Source organism: Prionailurus bengalensis, chromosome C1, assembly GCF_016509475.1.
Source record: "Prionailurus bengalensis isolate Pbe53 chromosome C1, Fcat_Pben_1.1_paternal_pri, whole genome shotgun sequence".
NCBI lineage: Eukaryota > Metazoa > Chordata > Mammalia > Carnivora > Felidae > Prionailurus > Prionailurus bengalensis.
This window is the reverse complement of record NC_057345.1, coordinates 107986792-108007559: the sequence shown is the minus strand read 5'-3', so window position 1 is coordinate 108007559 and position 20768 is coordinate 107986792. Positions and strand designations below refer to the sequence as shown.

General features: G+C 42.8%; 2 protein-coding genes across 2 annotated transcripts; one reads left to right on the top strand and one right to left on the bottom strand.

The window, feature by feature from the left end:
• Positions 1-2982: 2982 nt before the first annotated feature.
• On the top strand, positions 2983-4320 carry LOC122479663 (small proline-rich protein 2G-like). The gene is made up of 2 exons (XM_043573430.1): positions 2983-3085; positions 3771-4320. Exon 2 carries the CDS (start codon positions 3792-3794, stop codon positions 3996-3998), a length of 207 nt encoding a protein of 68 aa, XP_043429365.1. The 5' UTR covers positions 2983-3085; positions 3771-3791; the 3' UTR covers positions 3999-4320.
• A 2348-nt stretch (positions 4321-6668) lies between these two features.
• LOC122479662 (small proline-rich protein 2G-like) lies at positions 6669-8006 on the bottom strand. Its single transcript, XM_043573429.1, has 2 exons — positions 7904-8006; positions 6669-7218 (listed from the first exon to the last, which is right to left on the bottom strand). The coding sequence occupies exon 2, from the start codon at positions 7195-7197 to the stop codon at positions 6991-6993; it is 207 nt and encodes a 68-aa protein (XP_043429364.1). The 5' UTR covers positions 7198-7218; positions 7904-8006; the 3' UTR covers positions 6669-6990.
• Positions 8007-20768: the final 12762 nt, after the last annotated feature.

The window sequence follows — 20768 nt, the reverse complement described above, 5'->3', positions numbered from 1 at the left end:
TGGCAGTCATCCTAACAGGCATGAAGTGATATCGCATGTGGCTTTGATTTGCATTTCCCTAATGATAAGTGATGTTGAGCATCTTTACGTGTAGCAGTTGGTCGTCTATGTCTTTGATGAAATGGCTATTCAAATAGTTTCTCCATTTAAAAATTAAGGTTATTGGGGCACCTGGGTGGCTCAGTCAGTTCATTGTTAGACATCGGCTGAGGTCATGATCTCGTGGTTCATGAGCTCCAGCACCACGTCGGGCTCTGTGCTGACAGCTCAGACCCTGGAGCCTGCTTCAGGTTCTAGGTCTCACACTCTCTCTCTGCCCCTCCCCCGCTCTCTCTCTCTCTCAAAAATAAATAAACGTTTAAAAATAAATAAAAAATTAAGGTTACCTTTTTTTTTTGCTATGGAATTGAAGGTGTTCCTTATATATTTTGGAAATTAAACCCTTATCAGATATATGGACATCTCCGTTTCTTGAAGACCTGTCACATAATGTGCCTCATATTAGGTATTTCACTGAGTTTTTGCAGCAAACTTTTGAGGCAGATGTAGTTCCTTTTTTATTGAAGTATAACTAACAAACGGTGTTATATTAGTTTCAGGCATACAACGTGGTGACTCAACAATTCTATACATTACTCAGCGCCCATCACAGTAGGTGTACTCTTAAACCCCCTCACTTATTTCATGCCTGCTCCCACCTACCTCTCCTCTGACTACTACCAGTTTGTTCTCTGTACTTGAGAGTCTGCTTGTCTCTGTTTTCTTTGTTTGTTTTGTTTCTTAAATTCCACATATGCATAAAAATCACATGTATTTGTCTTTCTCAGACTTTCACTTAGCATTATACCCTCCAGGTCCATCCATGTTGTTATGAATGACAAGGTTTCGTTGTTTTTCTTCTGTTTTGCTTTTTGTTTTTGTTTTTCATTTTTTGTTTTGTTCTTTTTTTGTTTGTTTTTATCGCCTGAATGATTTTCCATTGTATTTATTTATCGCATCTCTTTTGCCCAGTCATCTAACAGTGGACACTTGGGCTGCTTCCAGATCTTGGCTATTGTAAGTAATGCTGTAACAAACATAATCAATGGACACTTGGGCTGCTTCCAGATCTTGGCTATTGTAAATAATGCTGCAATAAACATAGAGGTGCATATATCTTCTCAAATTAGTGTTTTTGTTTTCTTTGGGTAAATGACCAGTGATGGATTTACTGGATCTTATGCTCATTCCATTGTTAATTTTTTGAGGAGCCACGATACTGTTTTCCACAGTGGCTATACCAACTTACATTCCCGCCAAAAATACACGAGGGTTCCTTTTTCTCCACATCCTTGCCAACAGTTGTTATTTCTTGTGTTTTTGATTTGAGCTCTTCTGACAGGTGTGAGCTGATATGTCATTATGGTTTTGATCTGCATTTCCGTAGTGAGTTGAACATCTTTTCATATGTTTGTTGGCCATCTGCATGTCTTCTTTGGAAAATGTAGGATAAATTCCTCGGCTCATTTTTATTTCAGATTATCTGTTTTGTTTTGTTTTGATGTTGTCTAGTGTAAATTCTTCATATATTTTGGGTATTGACCCCTTATCAGATGTATCTTTTGAAAATATGTTCTCCCATTTAGTAGGTGGCCTTTTTGTTTGGTGATGATTTCCTTCCCTGTGCAAAAGGTTTTTATTTTGGTGTCGACTCAATAGTTTAATTTTTCTCTTGTGTCCCTTGCCTGAGGAGACATTTCTAGAAAGATGTCTCTATGACTGAGGTCAAAGAAATTAGGAGGCCGGTGTAGTTCTTACCTCTACTCTACAGAGATGTTAAATGATCTTTAGGGAGGTTAGGAAATATTTCAGGTCACATGGTAGTGGTGCCTACAGACGTCTGCATAGCCAAGGCACTCATGTTTTCCCCACGAGGCCTAGTGAGTAATATTAGCCGAGGTGTTACTGTGGTTCAACAAATGAATACTAAGAGGTTATCCATGGGTTTTGTGTTGGCCATGCTTTATTTATCTAGGTAACAACACCCATGAATTGAATGGTGGGGTAAATAGCTTATGGAGCTTCCTTTCTTGAATGTACTATGTCTAGAAGTCCCTCTAAATGCCAGTTCAGAACAGAGAGCCTAATAGAGAGTAGGCAAGTTAACTTTTGCAGGAGGAAGCAACACATGCTGTTTGGGGAGCATGAAGGAAAAAGCTGCGAAATGGGGGCAGCTCAGGCACTGAGTCAGTTTTGAAGAAGTGAGAGAATATGAGTTTGGGTGTCTAGTGGACCACAAGTCCCCCTCCCCCCCCCCCCCCCCCACTGATGAGGACCACAGAGAGCACATCACATCAGTGTGTAAATCTGCAAGTGTGGAGACTTTGGGAGGGGCCGAGCCAGTGGTCTAGAAAACAGGGGTTGTGCTGTCCTGTTCAAGGCCATTAATGGAGCCATGTAACAACATGCCCAGCCTAGGGCTATCAGCACCTAGGAACCAAGACAAGACTGTGGTCTCTTCAAGCCAATTAATTGTCTAGAAGGGCCTGGAGACCAGTAGGACATGGTCAAAAGGGTTAGTTGTAAAGGAAAACTGTGAGTGAGGGTTAAGGTCCTGGACAAGGAAGGGTCAGCTCACCCTACTGTCTACTCTACTATCAAAGGGAACAAAGCTGGATGCTGGGCAGGTGAAACTGAATGGGGCAGTAAGTTTTACAGTTAAGGTGCTCGGGGAGCCAGGGAGTAGGGCAGGCACCACCTCTAACTATGGAGGTGCATCACGGCTGTCAAAGAATATCTCATGTTCCCTAGTTGCCACATGACACTGGCATGGGGAGGGTGAGACAAGGTCCAAAGTGAATCACTGAGCCTTCCCCAATGAGGGTGAGGAAGATCCTGGACAAGGAAGTTTGGTGATATCCACATTAGTGTGGCAAGCCATTTCTGAGGTTGCATGCAGATGGTAATTTGGTTGGGAAATAAGTGCGTCATCCCAGTCCTGGACTGTCACCTGCCTGGGCCCGCCTGGCCCTTATAAAAGGACTCTCCACCACACTGGTGTTATCTTCTGGAGACACCGAGGCATACATCTCCTCTGAAGCCTCTGGTGAGTACAAGCCTTAGAGATCTTTTTTGGCATTTGAATAGTGTGAGGATTTAATCTGGGAGAACAAGTGACTGTTTATTTTAGCCAATTAAAGTCCGTGCATGGGGAAGAGACAATAATGAGGTCTGGGGGGTATTTGGAAGGTGACCGTGAAGGTCATGACAGAAATGGAGTCAGAGGTACAATCCTAAACTGACTGACAACAAGAGAGACGAGGTGTTGTCCTGTGGCCTATACTGTGCACGTTCCAAGTGCATCCCTCTCAGGGCTCTCGGTCCCTTTGAGTGCTGGGTGGGAGTCTGGGCAGTCCTCCTCGAAGCCCAGGCCTCAGAACCCCAGTCAGGTCAGTGAGACCAGCAACCAGGGCTCAGAAAGCTATCGGTAGAGGTCTGTTTGGGGATTGGCTAGAAGTTTCGTATCTGGGTTCTTTGTCTCCACATGATGTTTGTATTCACACAGCACACAGGCAATCGTGTCTGTACAAAGTGATAGACAGAAACATTAACCAGAAAAGACCGGAGAGCTAGGGTAAGAGGTGCTCAAAGGGAAGGGTGAAGGAGCCACACAGAATCATACAGACAGTGTTAGGGAACAGAGGGTCCTTGCAGGCTGCAGGGTCCGTGGCTCATTGTTCTGCCAACAGGACTGCCTGTGTTAGGAATGCTGTTGTCTGTTTGCATCTCAGGCTCCTTGCTGTCCAGGAACGATGTCCTATCAACAGCAGCAGTGCAAGCAGCCCTGCCAGCCACCTCCTGTGTGCCCTGAGCCTTGCCCACCCCCAAAGTGTCCAGAGCCATGTCCCCCTCCTCCATGCCCACCTGTGAAGTGCCCACCTCCACCCTGCCAGCAGAAGTGCCCTCCTGTGCAGCCGTGCCCCCCCTGCCAGCAGAAGTGCCCACCCAAGAGCAAGTAACAGCAGCAGGATGCATCATGACCATGAAACAACAAGACACAGGGTCTCCTGTGGATGTCTCAGGACTCCATCCCCTTCCCTTCAGCCACGAGCACAGAATGCATGTTCTCTGACTTGCCACCTGGGTTGACAGCGGACAGAGAAAAGGCTGGGTTCCCGAAGCTGATACCACATTGTGGGAAGATGAGCAGTGGGGTCGTGGCCTAATTGCACTTTGCCATCTGTCTGTCTGTGATCTGGGTGGTGATCTCTCCCCTGTGAGCCTTTTGGTATCTCTATTTGTTTGCTTCTCCAATAAAGCACACGTGTCATGGTCGAGACCACATTACTTTTGTTTGTGCTTTGTGTTTGTAATCTCTTCTGTCCCCTACACCACATGAATGTTCCTTTCCATTCCTATTGAAATATTTATTAGAGTCAAGCTTTCCCATCACTGAGTTCAGTTTTGCCCAAAATGTGTCTTGCGGAATGGGTACATCAAATGATTCTCTTTTACTGATTTTAAACTCACTTCTAGCTCTTTCTGATTTGTATGACCCTGAAAACAATTACTTAAACTGTCTCAGCTTCAGTTTCCTCATCTGTAAAAAGCAGGACAGATTGTTTTCTGCTCAGTGCCCTCACAGAAATTAATTTGTTCACAAGTGTTTCCTGAGTATCTGCCATGTGCCAGGCAAGCAGTCTTCCATGTGCTACAGAGATGATCATAGTGGCCCCCAAATCCTTGAGGGCATTACACACACACGTGCGTGTGCACACGTGCACACACACACACACGACCAAGAACAGTCATTTGTGGGTAAATTTTAGAGAAAATTGTTTAGAAAGCCTCTTCCTAAGTGACTTTTGGGAAAGACCTGAGTGAGTAGAAGAGTGAGCCATGAATGTATCAAGGGTACATCCTTCCAATGAGAAGGCATGGCAAGTTCCAAGGTACAGCACAGTGACAACAGGGACACGGGGAGAACAGTGATCTAGGGGACACCTGTCTCCTTATGAGGTGAGAGAGGTAAGGTCTCAAGGATGTAGTAATGATTTTGTGATTTGCTCAAAGGTTGACCACCATATAATGCTGGTGGTCAAAGTCCTAAAATTTACATCTATGTAATTCTCAACTATCATATACAATTTTTCTTCTATAGCACATCTAAGGAAAGTACATTCAGTCTTTCAAAGACATTTCCAAAAAACGGCTAAAATCTGAGGAACCACTCAAACCCTTTTGCAAAAAGAAAACTTATTCTGAGGGGGTGACTACATGAAAAGTAGGTCTATTGGTTTTTCCATCATATGGGGAAATCTACTCCATTTAATTTCATCAGATTTTAGGTAACAAAGTGCATAGGGACTTTTGTTCTTGCTGTGCTCCAAACCCTAAAAATGGTGAAGGGTTAAGTTTACACTCATGGAAACATCCCTGACCTGAATTTGCTGTGATAGAGTTTTTTTTCCTATCATGTCTTCAAAGAAACAAGAAATAAAAACCCTTCTTTTGGGGGAACATAACCAACACATTCAGAACGTTCATGAAAACTAGCTGTATAAGGTGACTAATTATAAATGAGCACTCGTGTAACCAACCCCGACATCAAGACAATAACATTACCAATCCTTCAAAAGACCCATGCTTCCTTATTAAATTATATCTCATCATTTAAAACCAGAGGTAGCCACTATCCTGACTCTTAAAACAATCACTTTCTTGTTTGTATTTGTACTTTTTACCCATCAGTGTAGAAACGTCTCTAGAAATCCCAGGTAAGTTTTCCAGTTTTTGAAACTTCGTGTACATGAATTATACTGCATGCCATCGTTGTTGTTTCCCCTCTTTCAATCAACATTATGTAGTTTTAGTTCACTCACTTTGCGTTTTGGTATGTCGTTGTCTGAAAAGGGAGCATTCATACACTATTTGCAGAAATTCAAAATGGTGCCAACAATGGTGCAAATCACAAAATCATTACTACATCCTTGAGACCTTACCTCTCTCACCTCATAAGGAGACAGGTGTCCCCTAGATCACTGTTCTCCCCGTGTCCCTGTTGTCACTGTGCTGTACCTTGGAACTTGCCATGCCTTCTCATTGGAAGGATGTACCCTTGATACATTCATGGCTCACTCTTCTACTCACTCAGGTCTTTCCCAAAAGTCACTTAGGAAGAGGCTTTCTAAACAATTTTCTCTAAAATTTACCCACAAATGACTGTTCTTGGTCGTGTGTGTGTGTGTGCACGTGTGCACACGCACGTGTGTGTGTAATGCCCTCAAGGATTTGGGGGCCACTATGATCATCTCTGTAGCACATGGAAGACTGCTTGCCTGGCACATGGCAGATACTCAGGAAACACTTGTGAACAAATTAATTTCTGTGAGGGCACTGAGCAGAAAACAATCTGTCCTGCTTTTTACAGATGAGGAAACTGAAGCTGAGACAGTTTAAGTAATTGTTTTCAGGGTCATACAAATCAGAAAGAGCTAGAAGTGAGTTTAAAATCAGTAAAAGAGAATCATTTGATGTACCCATTCCGCAAGACACATTTTGGGCAAAACTGAACTCAGTGATGGGAAAGCTTGACTCTAATAAATATTTCAATAGGAATGGAAAGGAACATTCATGTGGTGTAGGGGACAGAAGAGATTACAAACACAAAGCACAAACAAAAGTAATGTGGTCTCGACCATGACACGTGTGCTTTATTGGAGAAGCAAACAAATAGAGATACCAAAAGGCTCACAGGGGAGAGATCACCACCCAGATCACAGACAGACAGATGGCAAAGTGCAATTAGGCCACGACCCCACTGCTCATCTTCCCACAATGTGGTATCAGCTTCGGGAACCCAGCCTTTTCTCTGTCCGCTGTCAACCCAGGTGGCAAGTCAGAGAACATGCATTCTGTGCTCGTGGCTGAAGGGAAGGGGATGGAGTCCTGAGACATCCACAGGAGACCCTGTGTCTTGTTGTTTCATGGTCATGATGCATCCTGCTGCTGTTACTTGCTCTTGGGTGGGCACTTCTGCTGGCAGGGGGGGCACGGCTGCACAGGAGGGCACTTCTGCTGGCAGGGTGGAGGTGGGCACTTCACAGGTGGGCATGGAGGAGGGGGACATGGCTCTGGACACTTTGGGGGTGGGCAAGGCTCAGGGCACACAGGAGGTGGCTGGCAGGGCTGCTTGCACTGCTGCTGTTGATAGGACATCGTTCCTGGACAGCAAGGAGCCTGAGATGCAAACAGACAACAGCATTCCTAACACAGGCAGTCCTGTTGGCAGAACAATGAGCCACGGACCCTGCAGCCTGCAAGGACCCTCTGTTCCCTAACACTGTCTGTATGATTCTGTGTGGCTCCTTCACCCTTCCCTTTGAGCACCTCTTACCCTAGCTCTCCGGTCTTTTCTGGTTAATGTTTCTGTCTATCACTTTGTACAGACACGATTGCCTGTGTGCTGTGTGAATACAAACATCATGTGGAGACAAAGAACCCAGATACGAAACTTCTAGCCAATCCCCAAACAGACCTCTACCGATAGCTTTCTGAGCCCTGGTTGCTGGTCTCACTGACCTGACTGGGGTTCTGAGGCCTGGGCTTCGAGGAGGACTGCCCAGACTCCCACCCAGCACTCAAAGGGACCGAGAGCCCTGAGAGGGATGCACTTGGAACGTGCACAGTATAGGCCACAGGACAACACCTCGTCTCTCTTGTTGTCAGTCAGTTTAGGATTGTACCTCTGACTCCATTTCTGTCATGACCTTCACGGTCACCTTCCAAATACCCCCCAGACCTCATTATTGTCTCTTCCCCATGCACGGACTTTAATTGGCTAAAATAAACAGTCACTTGTTCTCCCAGATTAAATCCTCACACTATTCAAATGCCAAAAAAGATCTCTAAGGCTTGTACTCACCAGAGGCTTCAGAGGAGATGTATGCCTCGGTGTCTCCAGAAGATAACACCAGTGTGGTGGAGAGTCCTTTTATAAGGGCCAGGCGGGCCCAGGCAGGTGACAGTCCAGGACTGGGATGACGCACTTATTTCCCAACCAAATTACCATCTGCATGCAACCTCAGAAATGGCTTGCCACACTAATGTGGATATCACCAAACTTCCTTGTCCAGGATCTTCCTCACCCTCATTGGGGAAGGCTCAGTGATTCACTTTGGACCTTGTCTCACCCTCCCCATGCCAGTGTCATGTGGCAACTAGGGAACATGAGATATTCTTTGACAGCCGTGATGCACCTCCATAGTTAGAGGTGGTGCCTGCCCTACTCCCTGGCTCCCCGAGCACCTTAACTGTAAAACTTACTGCCCCATTCAGTTTCACCTGCCCAGCATCCAGCTTTGTTCCCTTTGATAGTAGAGTAGACAGTAGGGTGAGCTGACCCTTCCTTGTCCAGGACCTTAACCCTCACTCACAGTTTTCCTTTACAACTAACCCTTTTGACCATGTCCTACTGGTCTCCAGGCCCTTCTAGACAATTAATTGGCTTGAAGAGACCACAGTCTTGTCTTGGTTCCTAGGTGCTGATAGCCCTAGGCTGGGCATGTTGTTACATGGCTCCATTAATGGCCTTGAACAGGACAGCACAACCCCTGTTTTCTAGACCACTGGCTCGGCCCCTCCCAAAGTCTCCACACTTGCAGATTTACACACTGATGTGATGTGCTCTCTGTGGTCCTCATCAGTGGGGGGGGGGGGGGGGGAGGGGGACTTGTGGTCCACTAGACACCCAAACTCATATTCTCTCACTTCTTCAAAACTGACTCAGTGCCTGAGCTGCCCCCATTTCGCAGCTTTTTCCTTCATGCTCCCCAAACAGCATGTGTTGCTTCCTCCTGCAAAAGTTAACTTGCCTACTCTCTATTAGGCTCTCTGTTCTGAACTGGCATTTAGAGGGACTTCTAGACATAGTACATTCAAGAAAGGAAGCTCCATAAGCTATTTACCCCACCATTCAATTCATGGGTGTTGTTACCTAGATAAATAAAGCATGGCCAACACAAAACCCATGGATAACCTCTTAGTATTCATTTGTTGAACCACAGTAACACCTCGGCTAATATTACTCACTAGGCCTCGTGGGGAAAACATGAGTGCCTTGGCTATGCAGACGTCTGTAGGCACCACTACCATGTGACCTGAAATATTTCCTAACCTCCCTAAAGATCATTTAACATCTCTGTAGAGTAGAGGTAAGAACTACACCGGCCTCCTAATTTCTTTGACCTCAGTCATAGAGACATCTTTCTAGAAATGTCTCCTCAGGCAAGGGACACAAGAGAAAAATTAAACTATTGAGTCGACACCAAAATAAAAACCTTTTGCACAGGGAAGGAAATCATCACCAAACAAAAAGGCCACCTACTAAATGGGAGAACATATTTTCAAAAGATACATCTGATAAGGGGTCAATACCCAAAATATATGAAGAATTTACACTAGACAACATCAAAACAAAACAAAACAGATAATCTGAAATAAAAATGAGCCGAGGAATTTATCCTACATTTTCCAAAGAAGACATGCAGATGGCCAACAAACATATGAAAAGATGTTCAACTCACTACGGAAATGCAGATCAAAACCATAATGACATATCAGCTCACACCTGTCAGAAGAGCTCAAATCAAAAACACAAGAAATAACAACTGTTGGCAAGGATGTGGAGAAAAAGGAACCCTCGTGTATTTTTGGCGGGAATGTAAGTTGGTATAGCCACTGTGGAAAACAGTATCGTGGCTCCTCAAAAAATTAACAATGGAATGAGCATAAGATCCAGTAAATCCATCACTGGTCATTTACCCAAAGAAAACAAAAACACTAATTTGAGAAGATATATGCACCTCTATGTTTATTGCAGCATTATTTACAATAGCCAAGATCTGGAAGCAGCCCAAGTGTCCATTGATTATGTTTGTTACAGCATTACTTACAATAGCCAAGATCTGGAAGCAGCCCAAGTGTCCACTGTTAGATGACTGGGCAAAAGAGATGCGATAAATAAATACAATGGAAAATCATTCAGGCGATAAAAACAAACAAAAAAAGAACAAAACAAAAAATGAAAAACAAAAACAAAAAGCAAAACAGAAGAAAAACAACGAAACCTTGTCATTCATAACAACATGGATGGACCTGGAGGGTATAATGCTAAGTGAAAGTCTGAGAAAGACAAATACATGTGATTTTTATGCATATGTGGAATTTAAGAAACAAAACAAACAAAGAAAACAGAGACAAGCAGACTCTCAAGTACAGAGAACAAACTGGTAGTAGTCAGAGGAGAGGTAGGTGGGAGCAGGCATGAAATAAGTGAGGGGGTTTAAGAGTACACCTACTGTGATGGGCGCTGAGTAATGTATAGAATTGTTGAGTCACCACGTTGTATGCCTGAAACTAATATAACACCGTTTGTTAGTTATACTTCAATAAAAAAGGAACTACATCTGCCTCAAAAGTTTGCTGCAAAAACTCAGTGAAATACCTAATATGAGGCACATTATGTGACAGGTCTTCAAGAAACGGAGATGTCCATATATCTGATAAGGGTTTAATTTCCAAAATATATAAGGAACACCTTCAATTCCATAGCAAAAAAAAAAGGTAACCTTAATTTTTTATTTATTTTTAAACGTTTATTTATTTTTGAGAGAGAGAGAGAGCGGGGGAGGGGCAGAGAGAGAGTGTGAGACCTAGAACCTGAAGCAGGCTCCAGGGTCTGAGCTGTCAGCACAGAGCCCGACGTGGTGCTGGAGCTCATGAACCACGAGATCATGACCTCAGCCGATGTCTAACAATGAACTGACTGAGCCACCCAGGTGCCCCAATAACCTTAATTTTTAAATGGAGAAACTATTTGAATAGCCATTTCATCAAAGACATAGACGACCAACTGCTACACGTAAAGATGCTCAACATCACTTATCATTAGGGAAATGCAAATCAAAGCCACATGCGATATCACTTCATGCCTGTTAGGATGACTGCCATAAGAAAAAAAAAAAAGGACAGTAAAAAATGTTGGTGAGGCTGTGAGGTTGTAGAGAAAAGGGAACATTTGTACACTATTCGTGGAAATGCAAAATGGTGAAGCAACTATGAAAAACAGTACGGAGGTTCCTCAAAAACTTGAAAAATAGAACTACCCTATGATCCAGCAGTTCCTTGCCTGGTATTTACCCAAAAGAATTTAAATCAGGATCTGGAAGAAATATCAGCACTCTCGCATTCATTTCAGCATTACTCACCACACCTAAATGTCTATCAGCAGATGAATGGATAAAGAAATATGGTATATAGGTACAATGGAATATTATTCAGCTATAAAGGAAGGAAACAAGGAAACACTGCCATCTGAGACAACATGGATAAGCCTGGAAGATGTTATGTCAAGAGAAATAGGCCAGGTCCAGAAGGATAAATACTGCATGAATCCCCTGAGTGGGGTATCTAAAACAGTCAAACTCATGGAGGTAAAGAATAGAATCATGGTTGTCAGGGACTGGGTGAGGAAAACAGCGAGGTGCTTATCAACGGGTATAAAATTTCAGTTATGCAAGATGAGTCAGTTCTAGAAGTCTGCTTACCACAGCATACCTGTAGATCACAATATTGTACTGTGGACTTAAGAATCTGTTAGGTGGGTGACCTCATGTTAGGTGCTCTTACCACGATAGAATTTGTTTCAAAAGAAAAGAGACATAAACCCTAAAAGGTAGAAACATAATAAGGTAAGGTAAGGCACTAATCACAATACCTAAGAGAGACTGGCATTGTGTGGATAAGGTCCCTCAGGCTAAGATCTTTCCTGCCCCCCCTCTCTTCCAACTGACATCACTGTTAATCAGAAGGCATTAGTGGGATATACCTTCCCTGTTTCTTACCTCTGAGAAGGGTCTCCTCTGCCTGAAGGGAGCCTTCTCACTTAGGGCTCTTTACCCAGAAGAATGCTGTGCACCATCTGCAGTATGTCCAACTCCATTGGTGGGAAAGGTACAGGGAGAATGTCGGGGGATCAACATGGGGGTTTGAGGAGGTAGGAACCTCCATGGGTTGCACCCTGTTCCTGAACTAACTCTCTCTGTCTCTCTCTCTCTCTCTCTCTCTCTCTCTCTCTCTGCAGCCCAGAGGAGCAGACCAGAGGATGGTTAGTTGGTCTCGCCTAGCACCCTGAGGTTTAGCATTAGAGTCACCTGGACGGCCATTGGAGGCTGACATCTTGCAGGGATGCCAGAAGGAACAGGGATGCTCTTGGGATGGCTGAGGCAATTCCAGAACATTCCTTGTCATGTTGAAATCCTAGAAGCTACAGGTGGTACCTGCTGGAGTAAGGGAATGACCTAAGGATCCTGTGATTCACAGCAGTTCTCCCGACCCAATTTTAGACCTGCTTCTCTTTGACTCATGAATTACTAATAGATTCCAAAGTTATTTTCACCAATAAATTACTTGGGTTATTATTTATGTTTGATAAACTGGAGGAAGATCAGACTTTCTTAAGATGAGAAGACTTGATGAGGTTTACTGTCTTCAGAGAGAGGGATGATTATTTCTTGATTTGCAGAGATGGTGAGTGAAAGAGAGATGACCCTACTTTTAAATAATGGTACTCCACCCACTCTGTTCAAATAGGTTTTATAACTATTAATAATACATGCAAGTATTCAAAAACAAATAAGAAATACAACATATAAGTAAAGAAATCTGTTGGCACACATTGTTAGCAAATTGGCATGGTATACACACAATGATTAGGTTTCAATCCAGAGTCTTTGTCTGAATCAGGTGTGTAACGCTGAGCAATTTTCTTAACACTTCTACAGTTCTCAGTTTCCTCTGAAGAAAATGGCGATAATAGTACTTCTCTGACAGACTTTTTTATACCGTGCAAAGGATTATTTAACACAACTCTTAAAGGTTGGAAATGGCAAAGCTGAGAGACCTGGTCCCAAAGTTCCTCATTTGCAAAATTTGATTTTGAAGGAAAAGACAGAGGTATGTAATGGGTATTAGATAAAGAAAGAAAGCAAGGAAGGTAGAGAGGTGGAGGGTAAGGGACAGGAAAGAAGAGGAGAGGGGAAAGAGAGATGATTGTATTTCCCAAGGGCCCCTTGGATTTGACTTAACATTTATAGCCAAGTTCTTTATGTAAGTAACTTCATTGTTGACACTGGGATGAGAACACATTTTGTCCTCCAAGTGTCAGCAAGGTGGTCCTCTTCCCACACATCGTGTGAACATCCAGCGTCCACCCTCTCTATAAACTTTCAGGCTCCCAGGAAATGGAGTTATCTTGACTTCCGCCCCCCCCCCCGCCCGCCCCGCTCCGCCCCGCCTCCGGTTTTGTGCGGTTTTCCCATCACACACACTCAGTCATGCCAGCTTCACAGACTAAGTATTTCTGGAATCCACTTCACCCCTCCTGTGCTGACTACCATGGCCCTAGTTCAGGGCCTCCTCATCTCCGCTGGATCATTACCACTCCTTCCCGACATGGCTGTCTTCCCCATTCTTGTTTGATTCAAACCCATCTTCTGCATTGCAGTCAGAGAAATTTCTTAACAAGTCCGAGCTGACCCTGTCACCTGCCTGCCTACAACACTTCAGCTTAGCAGGATAAGTCCCTGGTCCAACACACAGCCATCTCTTGCCCTCCAGACCCCTTCCTTGTTGTTCCATCCATTCCTTGATCCGTGTGCAGTTACGGATCAGTCTTCTGGTATCAGTCTTCTGGTAATTTTCTCACACACCATCTTCTTCTCCCTGCAGGGCCTTTAGTCATCATTTTTACCTGGATACAATGGACACCATTCTCAACAAAGCCATCACTTCAGTGAAAAGCCTTTCTGGATCCCTTCCACTGGGACAGGTGTCGCACCTGAGAGTCTCCTGAAACTGGCTGAGCCTCACTGATGATATCCATCCTCCCTCAGTGGGCTTTCCACTCACCTGCTTCTCCCCCAAGCCTGCAGCTCTTCTGCCACAGGGACTGTAGCTTCCCCATTCTGCACGTGGGACACGTGGCCAAGACCTGAACAGATTAGATGCGGAAATAGTATCTGTTGAATAAATAAATGGTTTAGGTTCCTAAATTCCGTTATCTTACATGGGCTTCACAACAGTCTTGTGACTTCCCGGGAGGAAGACCATTTTACCACCTCTGAGACAGAAAAAAAATAAATAACACTTAACTGCAGTGCATTCTCTCTCCTTCCTCATTCCCCCACCCCACCCCTCACCGCCTGCTGCTGACTATTCTTGTGTGCTACTGAGTTGCATAATGGATAAAGAGGAGGACATAAAGAATTACAGAAATCCCAGATGGGTTAACACTAGGATGGACAGGACAACACTTGCAAAGGAAAACAACTGAGCTGGAAATGGGGAAGGATGGGCAAGAGAAACAAAAGCAGCAAACACTGAGCAAACACTGCTCTTTGGAGCATAAAGGAGCAAGTGAGGGAGAAATACAGGCAAGATGTGAGAAGAGAAGAGGGGAGAGGACGGGGCGGGAGAGGAGAGGACTGGAAGTTAAGGGCAGTGGCTATGCAAAGGTGACTACAAATTTAGGGAAATAGGTAAGGAAGATTTAAGCCTTTTTTTTTTGTCATGTTTCCAGTTTGCCACTTTTGTTTCAAATTTAAGTTCAAATTAGCTAACATATAGCATAGTATTGGTTTCAGGAGTAGAATTGATTGGCTCATTCATCACTTACGTACAACACCCAGTGCTCATCCCAACAAGTGCCCTCCTTAATGTCCATCACCCATCTAGCCCATCCCTCCCCCACCTCCCCTCCAGCAACCCTCAGTTTGTTCTATTTAAGGGTCTCTTATGGTTTGCCTCCCTCTCTGTTTTTCTCTTATTTTCCTTTTCCTTCCCTTCTCCTGCATTCATCTGTTTGGCTTCTAAATTCCACATAAGAGTGAGTGAAAGCATACATTTGTCTTCCTCTGACTGATTTATTTTGCTCAGCACAATACACTCCAATTCCATCCACGCTGCTGCAAATGCCAAGATTTCATTCTTTTTAATCGCCAAGAAATATTCCCTTGTATATGCACCACATCTTCTTTATCCATTCATCAGGCGATGGGCATTTGTGCTCTTTCCATAATTTGGCTATTGTTGAGAGTGCTGCTGTAAACACTGGGTCCAGTTCGCCACTTTGGAAATACACATTTAAATTAACTTTAAGCATTTTAATGAATTTTAACATTGTTTTTCTTTCTGAGAACTTGTATTGGTTTTTTCTTTTGAATGCAACCCTGAGCTAAATCCAGAACAAGATTGTTCATCCCTGTTTGAGGTCTATTTTGTGAATTATTGCTCAGGCTCGAGCAATTAAACCTCAGGTGCCAGTGTCATCTGAATCTTGAACTGAATCATGACCCTGGACTCAGCAAGGGGCCCCTGCCTACTATTAGCTGGGCTGTTAAAGTATGGAGAAGAGGAGTGAGATTAATATCATGCTCACTGTGAATATTCTTAGGCATCAGATGGACAGAAGTTGTAAAGACTACTCAAAAATCAGAAATATATTCTCAGGATCCTCCCAGTGTTAAGTGACACTTCTAAATGGACAATGCCTACAGTCTCCCTCATGAAATTAGAGAATAGGAAACTGCACTTTGCCCAGTGCCCACAGATATCAATAGTCCTAGGAAAGGAGTGTCTTCTGCTGCATGAAATGAGTGACCCACATTCCTTTCCCTCCTGCTGCAGAGGTGCTGAGCACTCTGAAGCCTCCGCTTCTGCTCGAAGGCCACATGGACGGTGCGATTCTGGGCCAGGAATGTGGGAGGAGACAGACCCACGGCTGAGTCATCCCACTGAAATGCAGCCCCAGGGCCCCGGCCAGTGACCAACGTGAAATGAGGGATGGCAGGGTCCTGCCATGGAATGGGAACCTCAGACTCCGCAGTCTGACCCACCCAGACCTCTGATTTCAATCAGATCCTGACCACAGCCAACCTCTGCTGAATCAAATGCCTTTTTGGGTAAACTATGTATGTTTACCATTGTGCTTGCCAACATTTTATTTTAATTTCTATGTCACATAAAGTCTTAGGAGCCCCTCAGTACAGGGAGTTTGTCTCATTCAGTCTGGGGCCTCAATGTCTACCCTAGAGCATCATGCATAATCAGGATCTGCTAGCACAGGTCAGGAATGGGCCTCTGGGTCTGCCCTATCTGCAGTCTCCCAGCACGTGGGTCCATGCAGGGAGACCAAGCAGGGAAGGAGCTAGAAGTTTTGTCATGTGAGGCCCCGTGGACGTGTGCCTGGGAAAGAAGAGGAGGCCGGGTGAGTCAGGGAACCAGCTGTCCCACCTGATTCCCCCCCTCCCACCCTGGACTAGAGAGTGGAGCCACAGGCCCGCAGCTCAGGGCGCTGAGGTTTGCTAGGTTCAATGTAGAACAAGAAAGACATTTCCAAGTCAGAGTTGCCCCCAAGGCTGGGACTGTCACTGGTCGAGCCATGAAACTTCTGTCTGATGCAGAAATCGGGCTTTAAAGTGAGAACGTAGTTTTGAATCTTGAAATAGGGTCTTATAGGCAGCTGCAGGACTCCAAGTTACCCGAGGAACTGACAAGCACAGGGCTCCAGAAGCTCGGTGTCCTGGAAAAAAAGAGAAGCAAAAGGACACGAGAGATTTAATGTATTTTACTAGTTTTGTGTGGGCTTTTTGCTGCCATTTTTAAGTCAATAAATACAAAATTAAAGAAAGGGATGCTTCAAATGAGAGATTGAATATGATCCTTTACAATTTGGAATGAACCGACAAACAAACTGAAGCTTGGAATGTTTCTAACAGGTGTAGAAGAATTGCTAAATACAGCTCCTCAGGAGCCTTGTGAAGCCCGCGTAGGCTGTGTATGTAAGAGCTAGGAGCTTTCCTATTGCTACCTATAGCTACCATCTCTCTCCCTAGGGCAGCTCCATGGTCTTTGATCAGCCTTGTGAGACAATGGCAGTGTGGGAGTGCCCAGGTGGGCTTGGGGAAAGAAGCTGAGCTGTCTGCCTAACTCTGGCATGACAGTGGGGTAAATCGGGTGTCATTTGTGACGAAAATGACAAGGCCAGGATAAAAGCTGTGCGAAACCATCCCTGTGATTTTCCACAAAAATATTTTAGAACTGGATTATGTGTGCCTGTGTGTTTATGTGAGGGTTTTGTCAATATACCCGCAGGGTATATAGATTCTTATATTTGATATGTTAATTATACTTGGATAAAAAAAAATAATAATAACAAGATGAAATCCTATCAGCCGGAATAATCACTATCAACATCTTGGTGTGTTGACTGCTTGACATTTTTTTCTTTACTCTTTCGTTGCTTTAAGCTTTTGATTTTGAGAAATTTAAGACATATATGGAAATACTGAATATCTGCATCACTCCAAATGAGTAACTAATGATATCATGTGATACCTGGTCAGAATTTTTCACCTGTAATTAATTTTTAAAATTACAAAATGCATTTATATTGTTTCATTTGAAAGAGAAATATAACTATAAAGAAAAGCCTAAGATACCTTTGACTCCTCTTCTAACTCATTCCCAGAATCAAATAATCATGAGTGTCACATACAGTATTTCATTTAAAAATGTTCTTATTGAAGTATAAGTAGCATCCAGTGTTAGATTAGTTTCAGGTGTGCAATATAACGATTCAACACTTTGATACATTACTCAGTGCTCCTCACAATAAGTGTGTTCTCAATCCCCTTTATCTATTTTGCCCATCCCCCCACCCACCTTCCCCCTGGCGACCACTAGTTTGTTCTCTGTATTTAAGAGTCTATTTGTTTTTCTTCCTCTCCTTTTCTCTGTGTTTGTTCTTTTGTCTTGATTCTTAAATTCCGCGTATGAGTGAAATCCTGTGGTATCTGTCTTTCTCTGACTTCCTTCACTTAGCATTATACCCTGTAGCACCACCCATGTTGTTGCAAATGGCAAGATTCCATTCTTTATGATGGTTGAATAATATTCCATAATGTATATAAATTATATATAAGTATATATTATCTGTACAATTTTATATATAAATCATTTATATATAATAAAATTTAATTATAGTTATATATTTATATAATATATAGTGTATAATTATAATTATATTGATATGATTATAATAATTATATTGATATAGTTATATATATATATAAATATATGGAATAACATATAATTTATATAAAATAAACACCCCCCACCCCCCCCCACACACGCACGTGTGTGTGTGTGTGTGTGTGTGTGTCTGTATACACATCTTCTTTACCCATTCATCTATCGATGGACACTTGAGTTGCTTCCATATCTTGGTTATCGTAAAGAATGTTGCAATAAACATCGGAGGGCATATATCTCTTTTTTAAGATTTTATTTTTAAGTAATCTCTACATCCAACGTGGAGCTCCAACTCATAACCCTGAGTTCAAGAGTCGCATGCTCCACTGACTGAGCCAGCCAGGTGCCTCAGGAGTGCATATGTCTTTTTTGAACTAGTATTTTCATTTTCTTTGGGTAGTGGATGGATCCATTAAATCCACTAGTGGATTTACTGGATCATATGGTAATTCTATTTTTACCTTTTTAAGGGACCTCCATATTGTTTTCCACAGTGGCAGCACCAATTTGCATTCCTACCAGCAGTGCACGTGGGTTCCTTTTCCTCCACGTCCTGGCCAACACTTGTTATTTCTTGTGTTTTTGATTTTAGCCATTCTGACAAGTATAGGGTGTAGTTTTGATTTGTATTTCCCTGATGCATAGTGATGTTGAAAATCTTTTCATCTGTTTGTTCCTCTTTGGAAAAATGTCTATTCAGGTCCTCTGCCCATTTTTAATGGGATTATTTTTGCAGGTGAAGGCTTTAAAGATTTTGGATATTGACATTCTATCAGATACATCACTTGCAAATCTCTTCTCCCATTTCAGTAGCTTGTCTTTTCTGTTTTCTTGATGGCTTCCTTTTCTATGTTAAAATATTTTGTTTTATTACTATATGCTATTTTTATATATTTCATATATACATGTGCCTATAAAAATAAATAGTATTGATTTTTGTGTCTATTTTTGTTTTCATGGACCACTATCTATCTAATCCATGTAGACACACACACACACACACACACACACTCACACACACACACACACACACACACACACACACACAGATTTTATTTTTAAAAAGCTTTAGATGAATTTCTAAACTTACTATCATTAGTTAATTAATTTTTCCTAAATTCTTCGTTTATTGTAAAAGATGTTACTTACAAGTAATGGCTAATTCAAGTCATTGGCTGTTAGGTATAGAGGATTTTTTGATGAAAACAAAACAGGGCAAACAAACAAAACAGGCTGTTCATGGACATAATCAACTGAATTAGGGATTTCAGCACATTTTTCTCAAACTCTATCTCCCTCACTCCCTCTTTTTCTGTATCTATTCACATATATAATATAATATATATAATCAACCTATTAAAAAAATCACATAATCCTGTTGAAATACAAAAAATAACATAATGGTTACCAGTATATACTACATAGAGTCAGATTTACATGCCTCTCTATGTACTAAAACATTATAGTTATTAATGTTTATTAAGTACCTACTAGGAGGCAGGCGCTTCTCATTTAAAAAAAATTTTTTTAACGTTTATTTATTACTGAGAGACAGAGCGTGAGCATGGGAGGGGCAGAGAGAGGAGGAGACACAGAATCTGAAGCAGGCTTCAGGCTCTGAGCTGTCAACAGGGTGTCTGACGTGGGGCTGGAACTCACAAACCAGGAGATCATGAGCTGAGCTGAAGTTGGACGCCCAACCTACTGAGCCACCCAGGCGCCCCAGGTACTTTTCACTTAAATTAATCATCATAGTAACTCTCAGGATAAATACATTATTTTCTCCATTTTCCAGAGAAGTGCAGAGGCATCGCCTGGTTAAATGACTCACATAGGATCAGTCATACAGGAAGCCATAGATTGAGGCCTGTGTGTCTCCAAAGCCCCTGGGTTTCTGTTACATAACATGCAGCTGGCTCTGGTATCACGTCAGCTTCTATTCAGTCACATGCTCAGGATTTGGTTTCTCTGCCTGCCTGACCATGTATACAATCTATTTCCCTTCCTTAGTTTTCTTCTTTAGTATGCTTTATATAAATTGTACAAGTTTATACAAATTAAAAGAGGCAGCATGTGTCAACGGCAGACATGCTTACTCATGTATTACACACGTGTTCCAGCACGGATCACATTTATTCTGGTGGTTTAACATCCATTTGCCAGTTTGCAATGGCATATACAATACATATACGAGGAAATGCCAGCAGCTTTGTTGTCTTGGAAGAGTCTTTCCCCTCTGCCTTCATCATTTCCTGTGGATCATCTGCTCTGCCTCTTCCATCGTATTCCTCTTTTCCCCATGGCCCACCTTCCTGCACACTTGCCAACCAACATATGCTGCTTACTGGAAAGCTATTTCTCCCCAAGTGGGCTCACTGCCCATTGCATCTTTCTTTCTTTTTTTTTTTTTTTTCCTTTGTCTTCTTGGATCCTTGAGTCTGACAACTGGTAAATGTTTCCCCACAAGGTGTTATATGGCTGGTATTAGTTAAACTTCTTCATTGTGAGGCATCTGGACATCACTGGTTCCTCTAAAGAATCTCATAAAATACTAATAATCTCATCATAAACACTAGGAACAAATTCACTGAGGAAAGCATGATACTGTCATGCTTTCATTACATTTATATTACATTCAT